Source organism: Girardinichthys multiradiatus, chromosome 23, assembly GCF_021462225.1.
Source record: "Girardinichthys multiradiatus isolate DD_20200921_A chromosome 23, DD_fGirMul_XY1, whole genome shotgun sequence".
Classification (NCBI taxonomy): domain Eukaryota; kingdom Metazoa; phylum Chordata; class Actinopteri; order Cyprinodontiformes; family Goodeidae; genus Girardinichthys; species Girardinichthys multiradiatus.
In genome coordinates this window covers 45917922-45934560 of record NC_061815.1, presented here as the reverse complement: position 1 = coordinate 45934560, position 16639 = coordinate 45917922, and the positions used below count along the sequence as shown (strand labels likewise).

The 16639-nt window shown below is 39.2% G+C and overlaps 1 protein-coding gene across 18 annotated transcripts in view; it reads left to right on the top strand.

Annotated features, from left to right (window-relative positions):
- The window catches only part of prom1a (prominin 1a), a 103970-nt gene that overhangs the window by 72121 nt on the left and 15210 nt on the right, over positions 1 to 16639 (top strand). For all 18 annotated transcript variants that reach the window (XM_047353594.1, XM_047353587.1, XM_047353578.1 and 15 more), the window contains 11 exons: positions 794 to 1023; positions 4747 to 4821; positions 4950 to 5013; positions 5329 to 5488; positions 5793 to 5945; positions 6212 to 6335; positions 7515 to 7618; positions 9460 to 9544; positions 13785 to 13931; positions 15155 to 15226; positions 16038 to 16130. In XM_047353594.1, coding sequence (XP_047209550.1) covers positions 794 to 1023; positions 4747 to 4821; positions 4950 to 5013; positions 5329 to 5488; positions 5793 to 5945; positions 6212 to 6335; positions 7515 to 7618; positions 9460 to 9544; positions 13785 to 13931; positions 15155 to 15226; positions 16038 to 16130 — 1307 coding nt within the window. The remainder of the gene's footprint in view (positions 1 to 793; positions 1024 to 4746; positions 4822 to 4949; positions 5014 to 5328; positions 5489 to 5792; positions 5946 to 6211; positions 6336 to 7514; positions 7619 to 9459; positions 9545 to 13784; positions 13932 to 15154; positions 15227 to 16037; positions 16131 to 16639) is intronic.

Below are 16639 nucleotides of genomic sequence, written 5' to 3'. Positions count from 1 at the left end.
GCAGAAGCTTGGGTGATGCCCCTCTCCAGAAAGGTGTCACAGGTAGACACAAAGTCAGGCCAGGTGTAGCTTCTAGGAAGATAAAAGAGAGAAAACATAAAGTTAGAAGCTGAAATAACAGCAAATAATACAAAATTGGAGAGTAGAATGAGAATGTAGCGAAGAGGGTGAAAGTGGTCATTATGTCCTCCAGCAGCCTAAGCCTATAGCAGCATAACTACAGAGATAGTTTCAGTTTATTCATTTATATAGTGCTTATTTACAACAATGTCGTCTCAAGGCACCCCACGGCGCGGGACCGTGGGAAGGCCAGATCACACCACTGAGCGCCAGAGCCCGGCCACCCCAGAACGGGCCACCTGTGGGGCACTAAGTAAAATAATAAACTGATAAGGTTTGTTCATCTAGAGCCCACTGATGGCCATTGTTAGACTAAAAACCACAAGGATTGGGAATACCTCCCTCTGTCAGACTGATTATAACCATTGGAAAAGAGAAGGGGTCATACAGGTAGCAGAAATGGAGGGTGTGTTTGCACCTCAACCATAACTGAGCCGGTTTAGGCTAAACCTGACTCCCCCTTACTCCGTCCAAATGGGAGGGAGGAAGGCGGAAGTAAAAAATAAGGAAGATAGCCTATGCCAGTCTAACTAAAAGCTTTATCAAAAAGGAAAGTTTTAAGCCTAGCCTTAAAAGTAGACAGGGTGTCTGCCTCACGGACCAAAACCGGGAGCTGGTTCCACAGGGGAGGAGCTTGATAACTTCATCTCATCATTGTCTTCTTTCATTCCAGCCATGAGAGAAACTAAAGAAGCCCTGGAGAACGTCAGTGTGTCTCTGGTGGTCTTGCAAGAAGGAGAAGGGAGGCTTCATTTCAACCTGAGCCGCGTCCGCGGCAGCATCAACCACACCCTCGAGGACCCTGGCTGTCACGATGAAGAATCAGACGCCACCACGGCCCAGCTTTGCCGCAGCATCCGCCAGTCCCTGTCCCAGCTGCAGATTAGTGCAAATTTTACCCGGGTAAGAAATGAAATGCTACACGATCTAAGAGCATAAAGTGCTGTGAACCGTCATCTGAATTGCTTTACTTTCCTTACAACTCTAGTGCTGTAGAGAAGCTTGACAAATTTACTCATCAAAGTTTAATTTTGGCTTTTATCAAGTGTGGTTTTAAGAAATGGCATTTTAAATATCTGTTTAAAAATGAGTTTACTAAATAACTTAACTGCATTTACGTATAACTGAAAGCCTGTTTTTCACTGGTCTCAGACTGCACAATGACAAAAGAATCTACCAGTATATGTATCATATCTGCAAGGTCTTGGAAATATCTTTTGGAGTGTATCATAGTACACATAGTACCCTCCTCATTACAGTTGATAAAGCACGCTCCTTTATTGTTTTGAGCATGTACATATCGTCTTTGTTGAGATTGTGGTGTTCTAATATTATAGTAGCGATATTTCTGGATTTTGGGTGTGGCACAGAGGAGCCTGTTAGCAGCAATGGTAGCTTATATAGTTTGTATCCCCAAATACAGACAGCATATTAAGTGTCCCACCAGAGACAAAAACACACTGGACCATTGTTACACAGCTTTAAAGGACTCATATCATGCTGTTACCAGGGCTTCTCTGGGTTTTTCAGATCATTACTTAATCCGCCTCATCCCAACCTACAGACAGAGACTAAGAGCTTCCAAACCCAAGGTTCACACTGTTAAGAAGTGGACTGAGGAATCAAAGCAGATGCTACAGGCCTGCTTTGAATGCACAGACTGGACTGTTTTTGAAACCTCAGCCACTGACCTAAACCAACTAACTGATGTGGTGACATCATACATCAGTTTCTGTGAGGACATGTGTGTGCAGACCAAGACCTTCTGCACCTTTGGGAATAACAAGCCATGGTTTACTCCACACCTCAGGAATCTGCGCAGGGAAAAGGAAGAAGCTCACAGCAGTGGAGATTGGGCGCGGTACAGGCAGGCCAGGAACAGACTAACAAAGGAGACCAAAGCAGCTAAGAGAAGCTACAGTGAGAAGCTTAAGAACAGCCTTTCTACTGGTGACACTTCAGCTGTATGGACTGGTCTGAGAAACCTGACTGCCTATAGGAGCCCCCCCACCTTTCCTGAACAGAGTTGTCTGCTGGCCAACCGTCTGAATGGCTTCTACTGCAGACATGACAAGAAGCCATTCACACCTCAAATCATCCCCTCCACATCCCATTCAGGAACAAGTTCTTCCCAGAAAGCTACCAAACCCCCACCATCAGATCCTCCGCCTGCACTAAAGATCCCCGAGGAAGATGTAAATAGGATCTTTCAGCACATGAAAACAAAGAAAGCTGGAGGACCTGATAACGTCTCCCCATCATGCCTGAAAGCCTGTGCAAATCAACTCGCTCCGATCTTCACAAGGATCTTCAACAAATCACTGGAGAAATGTGAGGTCCCCTGCTGTCTCAAACGATCCACCATCATCCTAGTGACCAAGAAACCCACCATCGTAGGATTAAATGACTACAGGCCTGTAGCCCTGACGTCTGTGGTCATGAAATCCTTTGAGCAGCTGGTGTTGAAGCACCTGAAAGACATCACAGGCCCCCTGCTGGACCCCCTGCAATTTGCTTACCGAGCAAACAGGTCGGCAGATGATGCTGTTAACTTAGGTCTACACTTCATTCTGCAACACCTCGACCACCCAGGGACGTACGCCAGGATCCTGTTTGTAGACTTCAGCTCAGCCTTCAACACCATCATACCAGACATCCTCCACCAGAAGCTCACACAGCTCAACATCCCAGCCTCCACCTGTCAGTGGATCAACAGCTTCCTGACGGACTGACAGCAGCAGGTGAGACTGAGGAGCATCTTCTCCCGATCCAGATCAAGAAGTACTGGTCCCCCCAGGGGTGTGTTCTATCCCCACTCCTCTTCTCTCTGTACACAAATGACTGCACCTCATCGGACTCGTCCGTGAAACTCCTTAAGTTTGCAGACGACACCACTGTCATTGGACTGATCCAGGACGGTGATGAGTCTGCATACAGACAGCAGGTGGATCGGCTGATACACTGGTGCAGTCAGAACTACCTTGAACTCAACCCACTCAAGACTGTGGAAATGGTGGTGGACCTTCGGAGAACACCACCCCCATACACCCCCCTCACCATCCTCAACAACATTGTATCAGCCGTGGACCACTTCAGCTTCTTAGGAACCACCATCTCTGAGGACCTGAGATGGTCATCACACATAGACACTGTTCGAAAGAAGGCCCAGCAGAGACTGTACTTCCTGAGGCAGCTCAAGAAGTTCAACCTTCCACAGGAGCTGCTGGTCATCTTCTACACTGCCATCATTCAGTCTGTCCTGTCTTCATCCATCTCAGTGTGGTTTGGTTCATCCACAAAACAGGACAGGTGCAGACTGCAACGAATAATCAGGAATGCAGAGAGAATAATCAGAGCTGACCTTCCCTCCATCCAGGACTTATACAGGTCTAGGGTCAGGAAAAGAGCTGCTAAAATCTCTGCAGACCCCACACACCCTGCACATAAACTGTTTAGAGTTTTACCTTCAGGCCGCCGCTACAGAGCACTGTTTACTAAAACCAGCCGCCACAGAGACAGTTTCTTCCCCCAGGCTGTTTCTCTGATGAACATTCAATAGAGTACAAAACAACAGCATACAGAAGTTGCAAATGCACCTTTTTATTATATATTGTACATTGTAAATATGTATATTCTGTAATGCAAAAACAAAACCAAAGAGCAAAGAGTACCAGAGTCAAATTCCTTGTTTGTATGTACGAACTTGGCAATAAAGCTGATTCTGATTCTGATTCTGATTATATGTGACATGTGGCCCATGTTTGTGGATTGAACATCTAAGAGTTTGAAGCGATGAGCCAGGTTAGCCTCATTCCAGGTCAACAACCTCATCACACCAAGCTCTCACTGGTTACTGTGTGCATCGCATCTCGCCATAGATCTGGATGCAATCATAAAGATTTTATTCAACAGCTGACACCAACAGTCCACAATCTCCATCCCTAATAAACACAGCGCAAGGATCAGGCTGCTTTTGAATCAGTATGCGCCTGTCTCTCTGTAGATGAGGGCTCCCAACTGAAAAAGGCACACATCAAAATAGTGCATATAGGCTGGTTGCTGGGAGACTGAGGGAGTTTGTGAGTTTTTCAGGATGTACTTTAGGTGGTAAATATAATTTAAGATGTACAAGAGAAACCCTGGCACTGTATTCAGCAAAGTATTAGTAAGAAAAGTGTCTGACAGAAAAAATTCAGCAAACATTCAAACAGTAAACAGATGTTAAAGAAAATGTATGATCAACACTGAATGAAAACATCCTTTCTCAAAGAGATTTCTCCAACTTTACATATTTTACTCTATTGTTATATTTAGCTTGTTATGTTATACTTAGTTTTCCTTTTAGTTATATATTAGGCTTCTTAAACCGGGACCTGAGTCTGAGTTTCATACCTTATCATGTAAATGGTGAAGTGGTATGACAATAAAAGTTTCTTGAATCCATGAATCCTTGAATACAGTATACATACAAATGTGGTTGGCTAGGAAGCTACTTTTTTGCCCATTTTCCAATATTTTCTCTTTGTGAAGTAATCAAATTAGACTACTGATGACATAGCAAAGACTGTAATCTGTATCTTGTGTTAGAGTTCATGTTTATTGTTGGTTTTTTGTGCTGATTTTCAGCTTCCTGATGTGAAACCTCAGCTGGAAAAGATGAAAAATGTTGTGAAAACAGATCTCAGCTCTGTTGTTCACAGGGTGAGTGTGCATACATTAACAAAGGATTTCACTGCACATTTTTAAATTGGCTTTACAATGTGTTTTTTTTTATTTTTTTTTATTGCATTGTGAATAAAAAAAACAACCGATGTCTTCTCCTTTTACAGGGCTTCTCCTCTTTGAATGACACGCCACACATGGTGATTGAACAGACCAGAAGTGTTGTCAACAGTAAGTGTTGTTTAATAGCAAACACAAAACACAATTTCTGCTGTGCACATGAGCGTTCTGTGTAAATTTCATTCTCCTTTACCCTGCTTTCATTTGCCGTGTAAGTCTGTGCCTGATGAGGCAGATACAAAACCTGTAAAATTCAAAATCTGATATTTCTGTATACCAATGTTTGTTGTATTTTATCTAAGCTTCATTTGGAAAATTTTATTAATTATAAAACACAAGAATTATTCAGATTTTGTGAGTGTTTTTTTTTTTTTTTTTTGTTGCTTTACCCAGGCCAGTCTTTCTAATGACTGGTTTTTCTTTCAGACGTACAGAATTTGGTGGACAGCGTGGGCAGCAACATCAGCAGCTTCTCTAAAGCTTTCCCAGTGCAGACATGCCTGTCAAACTTCACCATCTTCATCAGCCATGCACATGCAAAAATTGAAGACCACTATCCTGAAATTGATCAAATGGACTTCTACAGGTAAACTGACACCCTGACATCACAATGATTTTCATTTCCTAAAAAACATGTTTACAGTGCAGGAAAGCTGAAAGAAAATGACACTTTTTATGAGAATAAAATCTCTGAAAAGCTCAAACAGTCTGTGATAAAGAAAATTTCAGACTATTTCACTCAGAACCTTTCAGACTGCCTAAGCAATATTTCTCTGCAATCAAAATAAAACTAACTTGAAGTATTTGTTATGGAACTTAGTGCTCTTTTTGCGTGATATTAGGACCGCCTTTTACAGAACCCTTGCTTAGCTTCTGCTTGACATTCACAGATGGATCGGCTGTATTGCTCTGTGCTGCATGGTGGTTCTGGTCTTGGCCTTTAACTATCTGGGCCTTCTGTGCGGCACCCTGGGATATGACAAGCATGCCTCACCTACAACTCGAGGATGTGTCTCCAATACAGGAGGAACACTGCTCTTGGCGTAAGTCTACTAAAAAGAAGTCAAACTCAGGTTTATTAACTAATGTTCTAAAACTTTTATCCTAATAAGCCTCACTTAAATCTCCACCTTTCTGTTTCCAAACAGCAATTTTTTCTCGTAATTATTCATGTTTTTGATATTTGTACAGGTGTGCTATGCTTAGCAGGAGAGAGTCTAGATAATTATAAAATAAAAATATTCACAGTTAACATTGTGAACATCAATCAAACATCCCCACCTGAGTGTGAGTTTGTTTTTCTCCACAGCGGTGTTGGATTTAGCTTCATTTTCTCCTGGGTGCTCATGGGGCTGTTGACCGCCATCTTTTTGGCAGGAGGAAACATGGAGAAACTTCTCTGTGAGCCATTCCACACCAAAGAGCTCTTAAAGGTAAGGGGAAAAAAGCAGACAAGTTTTCAGTTTTTTCTAAACCCTTGTCTTTAAGTTTTGTTTGGAACTCAAAGAAATGTTTTGGACCATAAATCCATAAACTATTATTCATAGTTAATGGATTACATAAACTTCGGAATAATAGATGTTTAATTTTCTACCATTATACAAATTATATGGGTTTTCAGTGTGTAAAATGTAATTTTTTATGAATGTGAAGCAAATATTCTTGTACAATTTTCTCCTTTTTCTTTGTTTAAAGTGTGGCGTGAAATATATTGAGGAATTGCAGCTATCAGTTTAACGACTATAATAGGAATTTGCTGCAGAGAAGTAAAAAAGCATGTACAGTACACCAATCATGTATAACATTATGACCACCTGCTTAATATTTGATACCAAGATGTTAGCAGTTTCACAGTACTTAAGTCCTTTAAGTGGCAAGATGGGATTGTTATGGATTAGCCCTTTTTTTCCAGCACATCCTACAGATGCTCACTTGGATTGAGTTATGGGGAGTTTGGAGACCTAGTCAACACCTCATAGTTGTTGTTGAGCTCCTCAGACCATTCCTGAATGCACACCTTCCTGCTGAAGGAGGCCACAGCTATCATGGAATACTGCTCTCACTCAGAAGGATCTGCAGCTATTCAGCTCCATACGCAACAAACTGCAAAGCAGTGTGTGTTCCACAACCTTTCTTTTACAACCAGCATTCATGTCTTAAGCAATTTGAGCTACTGTAGTATGTTGATCGGACCATACTAGGCAGCGTTTGCTCCCCACAATTATCAATGAGCCTGTTGCTGGTTCAGGACCATTCCTTTCTTGATATTGACCCCTACAGACTGGATGCACTGACCCAGCTGTGTGGCCTTCACAGATTGGCTCTTCTGAAACTTGCTCAGATCTTTATGTCTGTCCCTTTTTATAGCTTCCACCAACAGGTGTTATAATCAGCGTCATTCACTTAAGCTGTTAGTGGTTATAATGTTATGCCTAATTGGTATTTTAGTGAAGCTGTATGATAGTCCAGTCTTTGTCAGCTACAATTCTGCCAACTTTAAACTGACAGTTTTCATAATTTTATTGTAAATACATATTTACATGCATGAGAGAACAGTAGAAACAAACTGCATCATTAATGGTTTGACCTTCCTACTCTCTTGTTTTAACCAGTTGGTGGACACCCCATACCTGATCAACCCAGAGTGGAAGAATTTCATCCCCGGCTACATGTACAATGACTCCGAACTGGAGCTGACGGCAGAAAGTTTATACAGGCAAAGGAAACTCAGATACATGAATGTGCAACATTCTGCAAAGTTCTGTTGTGATCCCAAATTACTTTTTCATTTTATTTGAATGAAATATACTTACAGTTTATTTAGTAGATATTAAAATGTACAGTGTTTTCAGTCAGGGCTGTGAAAGATTTAATGTGAAATCATTTTATACATAAGTGTCTTTTATGCAGGCATACCCTTTGAGTTTGTTATTGTGTTCAAAATAGCTCTGACCCACATACAGAGAACACTCAGGAGGAGGAAGTAAAATAAAGACTGTTTTATTGGTGATGTAATCAGGAACGAAATGAACGAAAATCTCACTGTTGGGAGAGAAGTGAAGAGAAAGGATGAGTACGGGTAACGGAAGGTACAGAACAAATAATTATCATGAATCTGAGATCGGCTTACTGGGTTATGGTGGTCAGGTCGCCAGGGGGAATGAGACTCAGGATCCAGGTCTTAAGCAGGGATATCCGTAGAGAGTTCACTTGGTGCTGTTCTGTGTGAGCTAGGAACAAAGAAACAAGTTCGATGTGCGGTGGTTTACGTTGGAGGGTGGACAGGGTACACTTGTGGCTTGGCTCAGGAGACGGAGAGGACAGGAAGCTGCCAGCTTGATGCGAATCCAAACAAAGGCAGATGACAAGATAGGAATCCTCAGAACGAAGATATGCTTGATCATCCAGAAATAACTTCCAGAAACAAAGTCCAGAAACTCAGTGTCATAGATCCAAAGCTTAGGTTCTCAAAATCTGCAGAGGAGCGAAAACAAAGGTAAACGAAGGTCGAAGTACGAAGCATAAGCTTAGATGTGGCTCGAGTTTGTACCACTGGTGGTAAAACACTCTCGCATTGAAGTGCTGGCAGCCTCCTGCTTAAGTACTCCTCCTGGCAATCAGTGGAACAAGTCGTACCTGTCACCCAGCACACCTGAGAGCTCCAGCACAGTGTGAAACAAAACATATGTGGCAAGCACAAACACAACCCAGATCCTGACAGAGTTTAGGAACCCTTTTCAAGCAATGCATGCAAAGAAACATATTCCTGTGAAATAAGAAAACATTTTGAAAAGATAAACTTCCAAACAAAAAACAAGATCTTCAAAAAGGTTCTTGTTCCTGTGAATTATCAAGAAATATAAGGTAACTATATATTTATCCACACCACTGTAGCGTGCTCTGTATCTATCTTTTCCATATTTAAATTCTTAGAAAACATTGATGAGTGCATTTTTACCAATAAAATATATGTCAGATGTTGGATTATCAAATAATGAAGATTTTCAGATTTTGCTAAAACTGTCGGTTGTGGCAGCTTCATTGCTTGTGGCATCGAGTCTCCAGCTGAACATGTCATCGACACAGAGGGGGATGCAAATGAAGGAGTTGCAGTTAACTTGCCGTAGCCAATTAGTGTCATTTTGTTACCCCATCAGTGCTGCTTTTCTCCAGCTTACTTCTGTAAGATTACACGAGCTTTCATCATCCCCATCCTTGATGTGGATTCATCTGTACACTAGGATGGCAAACCTGAAGTCATTACATTTACAAACAGACACGTGTTTAGTTATTAAAAAGGAAGCTCCACTAACACAGTTGAGTCTAGTTGGCTGCCTAAATGGAATCATTTATATTTAACATTTTAACAAAGATTTAAACTTCTTGAGTAAATTATCCTGCTTCCTGTTTTGAAACACTTCAGCTTTGTTCTTCCAGTCAATTACACATGGTGGCAGCAAACATTTGTTCCCAGACTGAAAATGAAACTGACTTTTCTCTTTCTCTCTCCCCCCTCTCCATGCCCGTGTCTTTGTTTGTGGGTGTTGTCTTTCCCAGTACTTGCAAACAGAACAAAGGCATCTACTCTGCTCTGCGTCTGGACAAAGTCTTCAACATCTCCTCGTTCTTGAACACTACTGTGGTTAGTGACCTGCACAGACACTTTAAACATGATGAGAACACGGTGCTATGAATAAGCTTATTGAAGAAATCAGCTTTCAACCCTATTATCCCTAAATCAATACAATTTTAAAATTATGTTATTTTAGTAATGCACAACATAAGCTACACATATGAGTAATATTACAATATGTCAGATGCCAACGACTATAGCCGCTAGGAATTCATTTATCAAGGTAAAAGGAACCCCGGGTGATATGTGTGCGTTCTGTTTCCACTGCTCTGAAAGGCCATGGGAAATTTATTTAAATCAGCCTATTGACATTTGGGGAAGTTGTGAAGACAACTGCACTACACCTCCAGTCCAGCAGGTGGTGGCACAAAGCAAAGTGAATAATTTTGCTTTTATGGTCTTTATGGCTTTGAAGATGTTTTATAGATGAAAATCGAAGAAGTGTGGCATGCATTTGTATTCATCCCCCTTTACTCAGTACTTTTTACAATCACAATTCACTACAAATAAACCTGCAATTATTTTTCAAGTCTTGCCGCATATTCACAATTGGGTTTAGGTTTGGACTTTGATTAGGCCATTTTAACACATGAATATGATTTGATGTAAATCATTCTACTGTAGTTTTGTCTGTAGATTTAGGGTCATTGTCCTGCTCTGTTTAAACATAGGGGTAGCGTTTTCAGGGTGATGTGGTTTTTTCAACCACATATAGGCCAGAATGTTTAAATTTGGTGCCATCTTACCAGGGCACCTTCTTCCACATGTTTACTATGTCAGCTTCATGGCTTACGGTAAACTACAAGTGGGACGTATTTTGGCTTTCTTTCAACAATTGGTATCTTCTTGAAAAAATCTGAACATTCCATAAAGTTCAGATTTTGGAGCACACGACTACTAGTTGTCCTTTCAACAGATTATCTCACCTGAGCTTTAGGTCTCTGCAGCTCCTCTAGGGTTACCATATGCCTCTTGGCTCCTTCTCCGCTTAATACAATTCTTCCCTGGCCTGTAAATTTAGGTGGATGGCCATGTCTTGGTAGGTTTGCAGTTGTGCCATACTCTCTCCATTTTTACATTATAAATTGAACAGAGCTCTTGAACACTGAGAGCACTGTGAGATGTTTAAACTCACAGAGATATTTTTTGATAACCCAACCCTGCTCTAAGGTTCTCCACAACTTTACCTCGACCCGTCTGCTCTGGTCCTTGGTCTTCATGATGCTGCTTGTTGCTAATGTTCTCTAACATTCTGTGTTCCTGATGTAAACAGGGATCCAGCAGGAATAGAACAACAAAAAGATCAACAGAAAAACCAATAGATAAACATTAACTTATAACTAAACATATATACCTAACCAAACATGTTAAGTTAAAAACACAAGCCAAGTAAAAAAGACAATCTCACATAACAAAATAACTGCAATGCTGATGCTCAAAAAGCCCTTTATTCACATTTAGAAGGCGTTATAAAATGAAGACTGCCTGACAGTTTGTGGGATGTGATGCTCTAAAAGAACAAAATTGTTCGAATTCTGGATGGGATTATACAGTCTTACCTGGCAGCTCCAATTTTAGTTCTGTTCACAGCTCATTTCAAATAGACAAGATCAAGAAAAGGATGAAAAACAAGCACATGCAGGATCCCAGAAATTGCTTTATTCAATTTTTCCATCTGAGGAGGCTATATTTCATTAAAATATGATGAAAGCAAAATGACCTCTTATCTACAAATTTAATGGTTCATTTTTGAAATGGTTCTAGTGATCTTAAAGCTGCAGCGTTTGAATTTGACCAGCATTTCAAACAGTGACTAATATGAGAGAAAGCAATATTCATATTCAAGTCTTTCCTATGGCTGAGCTGCGTTGCCTGCAGCTGACTGGTCCTCAGCAAACATAGCTCTGGACATTTATCAGTTGTTACTATCAGAATGTCTTATAAGAACCACCTGAAGTCAAAGATCAGGCATCTTCTCTTTACTCAAATGTTCCACTTTTTTCAGAAAACACACTCTTTACATGCTGATGATAATCATTTTACAGTACCAATAAATTCTCAGAGGTAATTATCAGAGCTTTCGCATGCATTCAGAATGAGAAAGTTACATCTTTCTGAAAACATATTTCACCAAACTCAGAGGACAATCATTTAATTGTATCTTATTTTAAATTAACGGCACACAACTCAGAGGAGATAAACATAAGGTTGGTGGTGTCACTAACTTAACTTTAAGTGAGACTTATGTAAGATTATAAGCACTACTTGCTCCTAATGTTGTTAGCCATTATCACAATGTTAATCTTAGTGGAACTGTTGATATACAACCTGCCACTTTGATTGGTTGTCTCGGTCAACCAGTGTAGTTATTATCCAATCAGACAACCAGTCTGTAAGCAGGATATAAAATATATAAAGTTGCTTATATGTGATTCGTAATATAAATGCAATAATATATAATCATGGCAGTTTAAACATGCAAGTTTACTGTTTCATATTAACAATATGATCAACAGTGCCCTTGAGATGGACAATGGTATCTTCATAAAATGTGAAATTAATAACGTGTTCATCATCTTTCTTATTTCACAAGTTGATTGCACTGTCTTTTCCAGGTAGCCACCCTTATGCTACTTTAATTTCTTTTTTTAAGATGATTAATTTTTAATTCTAATACTTTTACTCTTTATTTTTGCTCTTGAATTGATAGGTTAGCAGAAAAGAACTTTGACTTTAAAACAACATTCATTTTAGCCCTCTGAAGAAAACAAGCACACTGATAATCTTATATACATGACATATTTAGTTTTCTGGAAAATCCCAAATTTTTGACGTGACCATACAGACATCCAAAAAACAGCTTTATTGTCCCACTGTTCTATTTTATCTCTTTATAGTGGCACAAAAAACATCTCTCTTGGTTGGGAACACAGACATTTTCTGGTCAAGGCATTCTTTTTCAAATCAGTTATGCCAAGAAATGTCCGAGAATGACAATGACTGTGGTTTTCAGAAGAGCTCAGAATAAAAGAATACCTAATGAAGTTTTTTGCTGTTTCTGCTATCAGTCCACTTAGTCCTGGTGCAAACATAGACAAATACATTCTTATAGCAATAAGAGAAGGCAAGAGATTCCCGAGCAAAGACTGAAACATTTTTTATTTGAGTTGATTATTTATTGCAAAAATGTTTAAAAAAAAACTTAAGTTAAGGATAGAACAGCATAAAAAAGAAAAATCCCCATGTTTTGTATTTGCCCTCCTGCTACATTAACCATGATTTGCTCACCCATTCAGTAATTCCTAGTCTCTGTAACATACTGTATGTCTTCAGACCAAGATGAATAACTGAAATCCTCTAACATGGGAACATACATCTGCAATGATCTTTTAAAAAGAACTGGGTGCACAAGTTAGAACTTAATGCTGATTTTCTACAATCCACACCAGTTCAAAATGACACATAAAGGACCAAATATAATATAAAAACCCCTACTAATTTTTAGTTATATTAAAAAGACCACTAGTGCAATGCAGAGAAACCATTTGTGTAGCGCTTCTATGCTCATGATGTAATTTTGAATTGATGAATGGACTTCACCACCTTTCCTATCAGAAAGGGAGTAGAGTTTATTCAAGCTTGTTTGCTGCTTTCAGTCCATAAACCTTCTATGCAGTTGATGTGATTACAGAAGCTCAACATTAGCCTGCCTTGTTTGTTCTACAACCAGTTTTTTATAAAACGTTTTAGGATCATGGTTCTGTTGGACACCCAGCTTTGCTTAAAAGTTGAGTATGTTTTTGGAAACCAACCAGATAAAATGAGCTCTTTACCATTTCTCATAAGTACTAAAAACTGTAGCCGGAATAATGCCAGAACCTTGTCAATTGCGACAGAAGGTATAGGTTGGCATTTTTCACACTAGGTTACTATGTATTATAACTGTCTCTGGGTATGTGGAATCAAAGGCCCTAATTTCTCATGAAATTAGAGTGACCATTGTGCTTCACTGTGAAAAATTAGAGCAGTTAAGGGTCTCAAAACAGTTGTTTGCATTAATATGATATTTCTTTTGTTTTTAAGTTGTAAGCAGATTTAATTAAAGGGATTTACTCAGGACTACTTGTTAAAGACTGATTTAAAAAGAAGATATGGACCTCTAAATATGACGTTTGAGAACCCCTGTTCTAGTTGGTTTTACACGCCTTATATTTTCACCCAAATATCTGATGTCCTGTTGTGTTTACAGTTCACTAAGGATGTGGTGCGCCAGCTGGAGAGCTTTCGGATCGACCTGAGAGGGATAATCTTGTTAGAGGCAGAGGGGAAGCAGAACCTCCGAGATTTCTCTGAAGCAGGCCTGTCAGAGATCAACTACGCTGACTACCTCGACGAGGTGACACATGATATGAATTTATAGGAACATCTGAACAAGAGAAAAGAATGCCTCCAATGGTTGTTTTTAAAACTCGGCTACAAATCACAAATTGATTGAATTGTTTAAATTATTTTACTGCAGATGAAAATTGGCGGAAAAAAAATGTTGGATTTAATTAAATATGTATTGATTTACTAAGTCTATCTTCACCAAACTATCAGTTAACAAAAATCAGGCAGTTTTCTGCTGATGACTGCTCAAGCTAAATTATCTTATGGCAATCCAGACAAAAGGGTGTAAAGAGACAGGCTGGAACTTGACATTTTCTCTCTTCTTCCGTCCAACCTGCCAGGTTCACTTATATTAAAACCGTGAGAACAAAAATAATTAATTTTGGGCTGAATCTACAAGCAAAGAAGGTAGATTTTAAGTCTAACTTTCATTCTCTCAGTTAGGTGTCCCTGTTATGAGACAAGATATTTGATTTATCTCTACATTTTTGTTTAAAGCTAAGATTTTGTTTATTACGACCTAAAATTGTGTAATTACAGCCTTAACTGAAGAAAAACACATTTAAAAACAAAACTTTGGGCCGTCACTCAATAACATTACCATACAGGTGTGATGTTGTTACCATGACCCTGTAGTGTTTAAATATGATGTTTTTCACTGATAGGACAAAATGTTTTTTAAATTCCGACGCAGGATGTCCATTGCTCTTTCTTCTTTGTTAACAAATAACTAAAGCAGTGCTGGTATGCTAATCTTTCCATACCACTTCTGCAGTTTGCCTGAGTTTGAAGTGAAATAATGACACCAGTAATGAGATGTGATGTGTCTATCTAGGTTGTATTTAAGGTGGGCGGTATAGCAATAAGAGCATTTAGGGCAAAAACATTTCTAAACAGATTTTAATTAGTGTGTGCAATGTTGCAAGCTTGAGTCATGCACATCTGACATTTAAGTAAACATGTTGACATATTTAGCACTTTAAGGGTTTCTGTGTAACTCTGAAAAATATTTGAGTTTAAAAGCTGGACAGTGACAAAAGCAGGGAGGCAGGACATCATCATCTCTCATGTCAACAAGGAAGATGTGTGTAGGAAAAGTGTGTACAGACAATAAATTCTCCACAGTGTCATAAAAGCTTGATATGTTATAAATAATTTTCAATGTATTAAATGTGTTTGCAGCCATTCAAACTCAGGGTTTTGCATTATGGATGTCTTGCTCTTCTTCAGGTGAATAAGGGTGTTACAGTGGTGGACGTTCTCTCATTTGCCAAAGAACTAGAGTCCCAGACAGACCTGATGGTAAGAAAGATGATTTGGCTAGTTTAGTTGATGTATTAACATTCACATTATGGGGTTTCACATGATTTCATCTCTACACATGAGATTATTTAAATGCACTTGGTCACTTAAAATGCTATTAGGGAAGGTGGTCTTTTTAAACAAGCTCTTTTAACAGGTGGCTACACAGAGACTGACGTGTTTTCATGCAGGTTTCTTACAGTGACGTGCGATGGGGTTCATGACTGGTGAAGCACAGACTCCTATGGAGTCAATGTACAAAAATGTGAACCTAAAATAGAGGCTTATATTTTAATTTTGACATTAATTGAAACATGACATTTTAAAATCTTTTAATTATGCTTTCATATTTGTAAAATAGTTTTAATTTGTAACTTTATTGAACAGTCAAGCGGACAACTTGATTTTCTCTTATCACTGCCTCACCTGCCTCCTCTGACTCCACGTCACGGATTTCTTGGTTTGGCCAACCCCAACGTTTGTTCATTTTCAAATGCAAAAACTAAATAAGATCATTCACAAATTTGTGGTAAAGTAAACTGAGAAATGTATGGTTTTAAAACAGGATGTGTCTAGTTTATAGGTTTTACTTTATATTTTAGATTTGAACTAAAATGTTTCTTATAAATATTAATAGTAACCAGTTAATAAAACCATTTGATTCTTCCCATGTTGAATAATGGCTGAGAACTAAAAAATGCACTGCTGTCTCTTACGTGACAGAAATGCTACGAATCTCACAAATGCATCAGTCTTTTGTTTCTTCCTGTTCTTTGGGAATGAACCTCAACTTGTTATTCTCCTTTTTCAGCCCAGAGGACCTCTACAGACAGCACTGAAAGGCCATGTGGCCACTCTACAGCGGATCCACAGACAACAGATCGCTCCAATGGAGCAAGCCATGGTAATCCCCATTGTGTGTCCCAGATACTTTTTCCAGAAATTGGTTTATGGGTAGACCAGATTTGCATATGTTCATCCACCCTAAACCACATAGAAACAATACTAAAATATTTACATTTCCTTTCAACATTTTTCATTTACTTTTTATGCATATTTTCTGTTTAACATAGCATAAAACTCAGAGAATATTAGTTAATATTAGAAGAAAAACAGTAATTTTCTCAGAAGTCCTAAGTAGAGTCCATCTACAGAGCACAACCTGGTGGGTTCAAACATACTGAACTGGAACTGGAATGTATGTATTTAAATTTGTATCTCTTTGTATGGGTAAATTGTACAGAGCCCGGGGACTGACATGGGGAAAAAAATTTAGCGTGTGCACGAAATACTACGTCGTTCCCACGAAATACTAATCCGTTCCCAAGAAATACAAATTCATGGCCACTAAATATTATTTTGTGCCCTCAAAATATACATAATGTGCGCACAAAATACAGCGCACTTTCTCAA